The sequence below is a fragment of the Cucumis melo genome, chromosome 9, assembly GCF_025177605.1.
Source record: "Cucumis melo cultivar AY chromosome 9, USDA_Cmelo_AY_1.0, whole genome shotgun sequence".
NCBI lineage: Eukaryota > Viridiplantae > Streptophyta > Magnoliopsida > Cucurbitales > Cucurbitaceae > Cucumis > Cucumis melo.
Genome location: NC_066865.1, coordinates 25197946 through 25209557, shown reverse-complemented (window position 1 = coordinate 25209557; position 11612 = coordinate 25197946). Strand labels below are relative to the sequence as shown.

Here is an 11612-nt window from a genome sequence, read left to right as displayed (position 1 = left end):
TAAACATATAATATTATAGTCTATTTGACGAAGTTGATAGCAATGTCTAATTAATAATAATTACACGAGAGGTATAAGTAGAAATAACATTACAAATAACACAAACAAAGACATCAAAAATAGACATAATAAGTCTGACAATCTTACTTCGTTGAGATTGGATCACTTATCTGTTTGTCTTTCATATCGTTTGAATATAAAATAGAGGAATGGTAAAAAAAAAAAATTATAAATTTGGATGGAATTTACTATATTTCGTAAATAGTTTTTTACTATTTTTTTTTATTTTGTTTTTGTTTTTTTAATTTGGGAGGACTCGATAATCACATATTTGGAAATTAGGTCCCTTAACCTTATTCCCGCGTCTGTGGCTGTGGTATATTATCTTCTGTTGCGACCTAACCCTAAGCCCTTCGTCATCACGTCCGGTCGCTGCGAAGAAAGCCGAGAAGGATCCCCAGGTCATCAACTCTTCTTTCAGCCCTTGCCGAGCCGCAGAGCCGTCACTGTCGCTTTTCACTTTCTCGGTGCAGTTTACTTCGTCAGTTTCTCACTCTTTGGTATGTTGCTCTCGTTAGGCGTTGCTTATACTTGTATCTATTCACCGTGTCAGTGTGATAATAAAATTAGCTTCATATTCCTGATGAGGAATTTTATTACTCAGACTGCTCGTTTTCGAGTGTTTCATGGTGGGTCGGACGTTGGAAATATTGGATTTAAATTTTGCTCTGTCAGCTCCCTCGTTTTCTGGAATAGGGTGGGGCATTTTGTTGGTTTAAGGTGAAATGCATTTGCCGATAACAACATTCCTCAACTTTTTGCTTCCTCCAACTATTTATTTATTTATTTCATTCCACTTTCTTGTACCTTGGAAATCTTAAATTTGTATTCGATTGTTATCTTCGTACTTGGGCTGTAAGAGCCAGCACTAGAAGGAATCAACAACTTGGTACCATGCCAACGTTTGAGTTTTATTTTCTTAATTATGCTTTTGTGCATCCCGTGTACCGAATTGGCCCAAAGAATTTCTTCAATTTATGTCCTATTAGTTGGGATTTATGGACTAAAGATCGTGACTTAGAGATCCACCTTCTTGAATTTTGTTTCCATTTTCTTAATTGATAGTGCATTGTTGTATTTCTGTATCAAAAATTTTATGTAGTTTTTCCACTGACGACTTGGATAAGCTGGACCAAGAGTATTAGCTACTTATAATATAACACCAATGTTTTGTATGACAATGTCCTTAAATATGTTGATATGAATAGAAGAAAACATTTGCTCCATTCCTCTTTGGAATCAAATGCAACATAATTGAGGATTTCACCGATCATCTAAAGTTAATCAACAGAGGACATCCTACATATTTTTTCAGGATTGTTTTCTCAATGCTGTTAAGAGAGCTGAGTAAGGTAAACTTAATCATGTATGTCACTTACCTCATCTCATGACACAGATGCTTTCTTTATGATAGATGACAAGCGCTTCGACAAATATGAGCATTGCAATCATACATAGGGATATAGAGAGGGAATGGGAGGATCATTGTGGAGTTATGGGTATTATTTTTATAAATGGAGCTACTTGCTCACTCTCAGAAGAGCTATGCACTGCTAAATTTCTGGAGAGGATGAGGAGATACAAAATTTATTTCAATATTATTATACCTTTGGAGCATCTGGGAGCAAATGAGCAATGGAATTGTGGAGCACGGCTCACATCGAGGATTGCTCTCTTGGTTTGCTTCATTGTTTATTGTTCTGCCTTATTTGGAGAGTAAAATTGACGATGCCGATGGCAGTTGGTTACGGTGGAAGATGGTGTTTCTTTCCTTTTGATGATTTGTTAAACAGATGCATGATGTTATGACATATGTGTGCAGGAATAATATTCAAACTTCCTTGGAGTAATTTGTTGCCTTGAAGATGAGTAGTCGTTTTTCTCGCACAATATATGTTGGAAACTTGCCTTCAGACATAAAAGAGTATGAAATTGAAGATTTGTTCTACAAGGTAGATGTCCTTGGTCTTAGCTAATTCTTTTCACCGTGTCTGTGCAAATTGTTATTTTCTCTGTTCATATTTTAAATGTGAAAGCTCCTTACATTGGTGATCTACAGTAGTTCAAATTTATTTTAGTTTAGGTCTGAAAAAATATACTACATGTATTTCCTGGCTTCAGCAGATTTAAGGTTTAATTTGTTTGAACTTACAATTTTGTGTCTACATGATCGATATTTTCTTGGCAGTATGGCCGAATTTTGGATATTGAATTGAAGATTCCACCACGCCCTCCATGTTATTGTTTTGTGGAGGTATCGTTTTCTTATCTTAGTTTTTACCTACTTTTAGCTGTATCGTCAAAGTTCATGATATTATGTGCTTTCTGTTGTTAGTTTGAGAGTGTTAGGGATGCAGAAGATGCAATCAGAGCTCGTGATGGATATAACTTTGATGGTTGTCGTCTAAGGGTACCAACTAAGTTTTCTCTTGCCTTCATTTCCTGATTCCTGTTATTTTTGTTATATTCATATTTTCAGTTTTTCAAATAGGTTGAGCTTGCACATGGTGGTAGAGGCCCTTCATCTAGTGATCGTCGTAGTAGTTATGGTGGTGGTGGTGGAGGAGGAGGAGGAGGAGGAGGAGGAGGGGGAGGAGGAGGAGGAGGAGGGGGAGGAGGAGGAGGAGGAGGGGGGAGGACGTTTTGGTGTTTCAAAACGATCAGAATATCGAGGTGTGAGAATATGTTCAGTGCTGCTATAAGGAACCACGATGCTGGAAAATTTTCCCATGCATGGTATTTCATTAGGTCCATATTAATTCAATGCGCTAATGGATGTTTAATTTTTCTCACAGTTATTGTACGTGGTCTTCCGTCTTCTGCTTCTTGGCAGGATTTGAAGGTGTTAAAATCTTTATTGTTCAATGAAAGATCAAGGTTTTCTTTTATTGGATTATGTTGATATGATGGCTTTACTGGAATAATGCTTTCAGGATCATATGCGTAAGGCGGGGGATGTGTGTTTTGCTGAAGTTTCACGTGATAGCGAAGGTTAACTACACCTTCTTCACCCCATAAAAAACTGCTATTGTTTTTTTTTAGTTTGTGCCCAACAGTTTTGCCGTGTAGGAATGATTTCTCAAGCAGATGTTACCTATTTGTCTTGTTTTACAAATTCAACTCATGTGATAACTGATATGAGTTGGAATGTAAGCTTGTGCATCATCCATAATTCTTACTGCACATATTTAATTAAGCATATGTTCCTTGCCTAGCTTCAGAACATAATGTGATGGAGGGGTCTTTATAGTTGTTTTTATCTCTAAAAAGTGGTTTACTTTCTATTTGGGGTCTATGAATGAAGCTTATGAAAGTATGGCATATCTCTGTTAGAGAAATGCAAGGCATTTGGATAGCTGAACTTTTCTTGAAAGTTCCCCTTGTGTTTCCACCAAAAGTGGAGGCTAACCGCAAAAAGGGCCTCTAATCCAGATTCCCAGAAAAATAAGTTCTAATGGGTAGTTACAAAAAGGTTTTCCCACCTAAGCTCACAAAGAAACATGAATGTGACAAGAGATCAAAGATTGGTTTAAGAGTGCCCTAGCCCTTTAAAAATTCTATTGTTCCTCTTCCTAAAGACTCCAAAAAGTAGCACTTTGGCTTGCCACAAAAAATTTCTTTCTTGCAGAAGGGGATGGACAAGGTATTCCTTGATCATTCCCTGTAGCCCTTGTCTAACCTAGTGAACGTCAAACTGCTCAAAAATTGGATTCAAAACTACATAAGCTATATAGCACAAATCCAATGAATTTGATAATTGATTGCTGGTTGAAATTCTGAAAATTGTCCTAGGATGGATTTATTACAATTTCTTGCATCCTTGAATTTTCTTGGTTGGTTCTTGGTTGATTGTTGGCCATCTTTTTCACTTCCAATGTTAACTTCTCAATAGCTTGTTGGAGCATGACCATTGGGGTTTGCCCCATAAACCAGCCACTAAAGTTTTTAAATTGCCAATCTGCTGATTCAAGGTCTGAGAGGAAGTAGAGAGGGATGCTTCTGCGTCATGAGATTGGATTTCAGGAAGATTGTTGGTGTTCTTGATCATCAATTTACCATCAGGCCTGTTCATGAAGGCTCTGATATCAATTTGATGTAGATTAAGAGTTTTGGAGAATTCTTGAAGGAAATGTATTATTCATTTTGTTCGGAAGACTCTTATTTGTAGAGTTGATACACGTTAGTCTGGGGTAAGGGGGTTAACTATACTATTTAACCCTATTGTCCAGTTAACCCTATTCTTCTTACACCAATTTTCACCTTCTTCATCGAGGTAAAGTTAGAGACCAGAGCGAGAAAGGTTTGACCAAATAGAGAAAAAATGATTGACATGAAAACTTGACAAACGTGGAATCTAAATTTGAACACCCCTTCTTTTTAGGGTACAACAAAACTCCCCAAGCAAATGAAAAAGATCGAAAATATATTTGTTTCCTTTCAGACAAAAGACAACAGCCGTTTGGCTGACTTTTTGTGAGCTTATTTCTGGATGTTATGAGCCGAGAGCAATAATCGTTTTTTTATACCCTTCTTGTTTTGATCATTTTATGGATTTTGTTCTTTCTACTGCTTTGTATTGGTGCAAATCAAAGCATCCTTTTAAGCACTTGAAATTTTCTTATTTAGTTTCCATTCCAATTGGATTATTTTCTTTTCTTTTCTTGTATTTTTGCAATGATCTTTAAGTGCTTGCGGTCTCCTCATTATTTCATTTATTCAATCTGTTTCTTTGCTTAAGAAAAAAAAAAAGACAAAAGATGGCTAGAAACCCACAAGAGGGGTAGGAGAGGTCGTAGGATGAAACGGAATGGTAAGCAACTGAGTGATACCACATCCAAAAAAAATGGGCCTTGTTAGTTTCCATGTTTTGTTTTTGGCTTGGGTTTCAAAGGTGTTTTTGTAATTATTCCCTAGGCAATGTTTTATTTAGTTGGGAGCCCTTCTTTTAGTGAGGTGGTTTTGTTTTTTGGATACCCATGTGTTCTTTTATATTTTATTTTTTTCTGAATGAGAGCTGTTTTTTTCAAAAGAAAAAAAGAAAAAAAGAAAAAAGAAAAAAGGAAAAGTTGCACAAACCACTCCTAAACTATGGGGTTGGTTACTATCACGTATTAATTTTTAATTTACTCAATTTGTACCCTTATAGTTTTTAAATGATTGGAATCAACCCCTCTTTAAATAACGTTATTTATTAATTTACCTCGCACAAGAGTGTATAGGCAAATTTGTAATAAAAAATAAACTTGGGAGAGAGTACAGAAGAAGAAGGAAGATGAAGAACACCACTTTCATCCTCAAAGATGAAAAACGACACTTTCAACCACAAATCCTTCAAAATCCCATAGTTCAGTACAAAGATTCCAACCGAAAAAACTTACTAAAATATCTTGAATATGCTTTGAAAAATGTTAAAAATCAATTTAACATAAGTTACACCAAAACTTAATGGGTATTCAAGAACTTAAAATAAAAACCCAAAAGCTTGCCCAAAATTAAGATTTTGAAAATGATGATGCTGGCAATAGCGATCTCAAGGTATGGCGGCAAAGGTGTCAGAAGATTGCGTGGTGGTAGCTGGAATTGACATCCAGAATCGGTTGGAGAGAGCAAAAAACTCCCCAAAAGAAAACATCTCACCGACGGTCCACGACAGTGGATTGCGGCGCGACTAGGGTGGAGGCAACGGTCGAGGGAGGTGGCAGGGACAGAGGTGGCGAGTTTTGAGGTGTTCCTTATCGAAGGAAGAGGGGGAGATGCTGCAAGTGTGCTTCTTCAACTTCTCCAAGTTTCATTTTTTATTACAAATTTACCCCTCCCTCTCTTCATGTGTGAGTTGAATTAATTAACAATATTTAATTTAAAAAGGGATTGATTGCTTCCATTTAAAAATTATAAGGGTACAAATTGAGCAAATTGAAAATTAATGGGTGTGATTGTAACCAACTCCATAGTAAGGGATGGTTTGTGCAATTTTCCAAAAAAGAAAAAAACTCCCATCCCCTTTGAAACAATGGACTAAAAGAGAAAAGGAAGCTTTTGTAGCAATACCTTCCCAAGGATTTAATTTTGTATATCGTAGGAATTGGGGGTTCACTACTGGTTGACTTTAAGGCCCAACTTTTTCTAGTCGGCACACAATAGATGTGTGGATTGGATGAATCATGTGTTGATATGTCCAACTTTCCTGGGGAGGAGAGGTCTTAGGCTTGTTTTATGTTATTGATGTCTTGATCCCTCTAGTGGTGTCCCAACTAAGTTTACTTTTTTTCTAATTAAACAGAAACAAACATTTCGTTAATATAATGAAAAGAGCTATTGCTCAAAGTACAATGAAAGAAAAAGCATAAAAGCCACTAAGGCTAGAACTAGGAATCCAGAGGGATACACAGGCATCTCAACTAAGTCTACCACCTTCTTAAGTGTAACTAAGGGGGCCTTGAAGAAATCTTTTCCTAGGTTGGTTCTGTTGCTTTCGAGCTTAAATACTCACGATAAGCTCCAGACCATTTTTTTACTCATTGTAATTTTTCTATCAGAGGTTGGTCCAACTTATTCAATATTTTTGGGGGTGAGCTATATGCCTAAGAAGGTTGTGATTGGCTGCTTGAAGGGCTTTTATTGGTTATGGTTCACTAGCAGTGATAAAATCTAGTGGGGATGTGGTACTCACTACCTTCTCTTGTGTCTGTGGAGAGAAGAAAATAGTTTGTTAGTCGAAGATGAGTATTTTTTTTTATTAATTATTTTTGGGCTTTTTTTAGCTTACATCTTGATGGTGCACAAATTACACCATTTTGTAATTACAGCCTTTCGATGGTTCAATTGAAAGGTGGTCCTCCATTAGCTCCTTCGGAAGGAGTCTTGTCAATTCCCTGCCCTTAGGTTACTTCTTTCCGTTCAATTTGAATATATACCATTTTCTTCCGAAAAAAAACCACAACACATTCTCTTGCAACTTCATATCATCTTTATATTTTGTTGTATGATGTTGGTATTTTGGTGTTAACATTGTGTTATGTTGGCTTTTTTGATATTTGAAGAGGCAGTCTTTTTTATTAGTTTATAATCCAGGGGTGTATTATGAATAAAATTTACTTTTATAATGTTTCTCTGACACATGTCATAACACATGAAATTCATTTACACTAACAACTAGGAGTTGTCGATTTTATTCTCTTTTTAAAAATTCCATCAAGCTTAGAAACTGAAATTACTTTGAATTGAATTGGTAATTAGATAAATATTTACTATTTGTAGTCAACATGTCCAGGGACGTTTGGGATCGTTGATTATACTAACTACGATGACATGAAATATGCTGTAAGTTTTTCTAAAAGCACATTTTGTCAGAAGTTCTGCATTATTTTATTTTGACAATTGATGTTTTTCTATTATTTAGATACGAAAACTTGATGATACTGAATTCAGAAATCCTTGGGCGAGAGCATACATTCGGGTACCTTAACCTTTATTCGCTTGCCATTTTGGTTAGTTCGAAATAGCCTAATGTTGTGATATTTTTCATTATCAGCACAACCTCTTTCTTGAGCTCTACAAGAAACTGGATTCAGTTGTCTGTGCCCCTTGTTTGTGGATGACATATCATATATGGTTGCAGGTGAAGAAGTATGATGGAAGTCCCACTAGGAGCAGGAGCAGGAGCCGGAGCCGGAGCCGGAGCCGGAGCAGAAGCCGTAGCCGAAGCCGGACTGCTAGACGAAATAGGAGGTTCCATGCTTTTACTGTTGTCTTTATTGCCCTCATGGCCTCTTTTGCGTTGTTGTAACATTTTTTTGTATGCTGCAGCAAATCAGCAGAACGACGATCTGTCTCTAGATCAGTTTCAAGATCGAGATCTCCATCTCCTGTTAAATCTTCAAGGTACTTCGGCCTGTGCGTGCTTTTTCTCATTAGTTTAGATTTGCTTGACAAACAATTTTCTGCAAAAATATGCAGGCCACGGTCAAAATCAAGATCTGGATCACCACGTCAGGTATGCAACTTCTGGTTTTAATGCTTCAAAAACTGTAAACTTTATAGCATCTATTTACGTTCATGGTAAATAACATTATCTGATTGCATGACCTGCGAAAATTGGTAGTGATGTTTAAAAAGAACCTCTGGAGAAGAGGGTGTTTTTTTATGGGGGAGGGAATGGGTACGATGATTATCATGTGGTCACCATTTTGTTTTTGGTAGCATGAGTGTCTTGTTGCCAATGGAAGTGATCAGAAGCTGAGAAGCATGGATATGTATTCGATAATTATGACATGCCATTTTTAGAAATCTAGGACAAAACATGACATGGAATCATTCATTAAAACGTACCCTTATTGGAAACACATAATATTTTTATACAAGAAAGACATTTAAAGACGATTGGTTTATGGATTTATATGCTTAAAAAACTAGTTTGTTGTATTTTGGATTCAAATTTTACTTTTATCATATATGTCTAATTAGTACATGCAATAAGCATGTTGATTGTTTATAGGCTTAACAATTGGAATATTGTTAAGGGGGATTTGGAAGTTGCGTTTAAAGAGTTTTTCAAAAGAGGTATCTTAAATCGATCCCTGGTTGAGACTTATGTGTGTATAATCCTGAAGAAGGAAAATGCCAATAGAGTCGAGGATTTTAGGCCTTTTAGTCTGATCACCAGTATTTATAAGATTTTGGCAAAGGTCCTTGCCAATCGGTTAAGGAAAGTGATGCCTTCTACAATTTTCAAGGTGCAAGGAGCTTTTTTAGCGGGTAGACAGATCTTAGATCAAGTCCTGATAGCCAATGAGGCAATTGAGGATGTTCGTCAGAGGAAAAAGGAGGGAGTCGTACTTCAGCTTGATTTTGAAAAGACCTATGATCATGTTGATTGGGATTTTTTGGTAAGGTGATGATGAAGAAAAGGCTTTGGCTTTAGATGGAGGATGTGTTAGGAATGTTCAGTAATCTATCCTTGTCAATGGAACTCCTAAAGGTTCGATCTAAGCCTCTAGAATGTGCAGTACTCAATCCAAGCCTCTTGATGTCCTAAGTCATCTCATTCTTAAGGGAGTAGATGGAAACATTATTGAGCCCCTTAGGATTGGCTCAAATGAGGTGGCTTATCGTATCTCTCGTTTGCTGATGACACTATCCTGTTTTGTTAGAGTAAAGAGGAGTATTTTATGATCTTAAATCATATGGTGGAGTTTTTTGAGGATATGTCTGGTCTTGAAATCAATAGGAGTAAATGTCAAAATCTAGGGATTAACTGTGACCAAAGGAAGGTTGGAAGAAGGGCGGACTTGTTTGGATGTGAGATTGGATTTTCTCCCTCTTTCTACCTTGATTTCCCTTTGGGTGGTAATTCGAAAGTTACATCGTCTTTGGGTGGTAATTCGAAGATTCAGGAAAGGCTCTTCCCAATTGGAAGAAAAGTTTCTTTTCCTAGGCAGGCTAGTTAACTTTGATTAGATCGGTTCTTAGTGGCATCTCAATTCATTACTTTCCCCTTTTTCGTGTCCCTAGTTCAGTTTGTAAGTGTCTTGAAAAATCCATGAGGACTTTCTTTGGGAGCGGGTGGAGGAGGGGAAGGGCTTTCATTTGGTCAATTGGTAGATGGTTGGGAGACCTATTAGTAAGGGAGAGTTGGAGATTGGCAATTTAAGGTCTCACAACAGAGCTATCTTGAACCCAAAGCCTGGTGGTTGGGAGACTTGTTATTGTGTGCAAGCATGACAATTGCATGACAATCGCCCTTATGATATCTCGTTTGAACCCAAAGCCTGGGGTTAAATGCTCAGATCGGAATCCTTAGAAAGATATCTCGTTTGAACTTTCTACCTTTTCTGATTTTGTGAAGTGTGGGATTGGAAAGGACATTTTTTTGGGAGGATCAGTGGGTGGGGGAGGGCACTCTTTCTTCTGTCTTTCCTCGTATTTATCACCTTTCTTCCCTTCAAAATTGCTCGATTTCTGGCTTCTCGATTTGGTCTGTGTCCTTTTTCGTTTGGGTTTTATCGTAATCTGTCCAATCCAATAGGAGAACAATGGAGGTTGCCTTTCTGCTTTCTTCACTGGAGAGGGGTGCTCTTTTAGGAAAGAGAGAAGGGTGTTCATCTTTGGTGTCCAAATCCTAGGAAGGGGTTTTCTTGTCAATCCTTCTTCAGATTGCTTTTAGATCCCTTTCTCATTGGGAAGTCTGTTTTTGATACCATTTGAAGGATTAAGATTCCTAAGAAAGGTTTTTTATCCGGCAAGTATTGCTTGGTCGTGTTAACACTTTTGATAGACTTGCTAGAAGGAAAACTTCACTTATGGGGCCTTTCTATTGCATTTTGTGTGGTAAGGCGGAGGAAGATCTGAATCATCTCTTGTGGGGCTGCCAGTATGTGAGATCTGTATGAAGCTTATCCTTGCAGAAGTTCGATGTCAGCATTGCTGGTTAGAGAGATGTGCGTGCGATGATTGAGGAGTTCCTCTTCCATTCACCTTTAAAAAAGGACGCTTTTTATGCTTGCTGGGGTGTGTGCACTAATGTGGGATACTTGGGCGAAGAGAAATGGTAAAGTTTTTATAGGGAATGATAGACTTTAGTGAGATTTCATGTGTCCCTTTTGGCTTAAGATTGAGAGCCTTTTTGTAACTATTTGCTAGTAAACATTAATTTTAGTTGGATCCTGCTCCTTTGGTGGGACTTTTTTTTTATTGAGCTTTTTTTATATGCTCTTGTATTCTTTCATTTCTTTTTTCGATGAAAGTTGTTTCTATGAAAAAAAATCTAATACATTTTGGTCTTATTTTGACTTTGTACAACTAATGTCTAAACACATCTATTGCACTAAATGCTTTGAATAAGTAAAATTGATGGAAATTTCTTTTTCAGGCACGAGAAGAAAGCGGGTGATGCAAAGCTATTATTATATGCGTGGTTGTTATAATATTCAGGATGTGACATTGCCTTGGAATTCATTTTAGTTTAGGACCTATGCAGTGCAGACTGGTTATATGAGGGGTTGAGTTAGATGGAAAATGGCATGAGTTGTATGGATTTTCTTTTGAATGCTTCCTACACTTTGTTTGGAGACATTTTTAGGTATCTGCATTCTCAAGATACTTGCAGACTGGTTTCCCTGCTGATAACTACTCAGATTTTGTTTGAAAGTTGAAAATGAAATTGTTATTAAATGGGATTTTAGACCTTGTAATTATAAATTTTAGACCTTGGATATTCTTCTCTTTTTGTTTCTTTTCTTCTTCCCTTCTGTTGTCAGCATGAGGGACACAGGTTGAAGAGACCCATGAGGAATGAACGATGTACTCCCAATGTGAACATGCACGTTGATCCGAACTTGCAGCGGGAGGAACCCACTTTCCGACCTTAGGTGTGCGATAATCCTAGATGATGTGAACCTCCGGAGGTTAAATGTGGCTTTGCTTTGGTATTTACAGGCACATATCATATCTATGGTTTTCTATGATTTTAGGTGAGATGCACCAAAGAAAAGCGAACAACTAAGAAAATGAAAGAAAAACGAACAAATATAGAAGAGGAAGAAGACAAGGAAAGG

General features: G+C 37.1%; 1 protein-coding gene across 1 annotated transcript; it reads left to right on the top strand.

The window, feature by feature from the left end:
* The first annotated feature begins 346 nt into the window (after window positions 1–346).
* On the top strand, window positions 347–11272 carry LOC103483084 (serine/arginine-rich splicing factor SR34A). Its single transcript, XM_051090008.1, has 14 exons — window positions 347–560; window positions 665–2012; window positions 2249–2314; window positions 2396–2470; window positions 2552–2655; window positions 2690–2733; window positions 2856–2902; window positions 2994–3051; window positions 7331–7380; window positions 7460–7516; window positions 7679–7788; window positions 7867–7941; window positions 8017–8053; window positions 10928–11272. The coding sequence occupies exons 2-14, from the start codon at window positions 1926–1928 to the stop codon at window positions 10946–10948; spliced, it is 831 nt and encodes a 276-aa protein (XP_050945965.1). The 5' UTR covers window positions 347–560; window positions 665–1925; the 3' UTR covers window positions 10949–11272.
* The last annotated feature ends 340 nt before the right edge of the window (window positions 11273–11612 follow it).

Bases quoted from the DNA above. Each gene is read 5' to 3' on its own strand.
- LOC103483084 (XM_051090008.1), top strand. From the start codon at position 1,926: ATGAGTAGTCGTTTTTCTCGCACAATATATGTTGGAAACTTGCCTTCA. The intron at 2,013-2,248 runs GTAGATGTCCTT...TTTTCTTGGCAG, and splicing joins TTGAAGATTTGTTCTACAAG to TATGGCCGAATTTTGGATAT. The intron at 7,789-7,866 runs GTTCCATGCTTT...TGTATGCTGCAG, and splicing joins ACTGCTAGACGAAATAGGAG to CAAATCAGCAGAACGACGAT.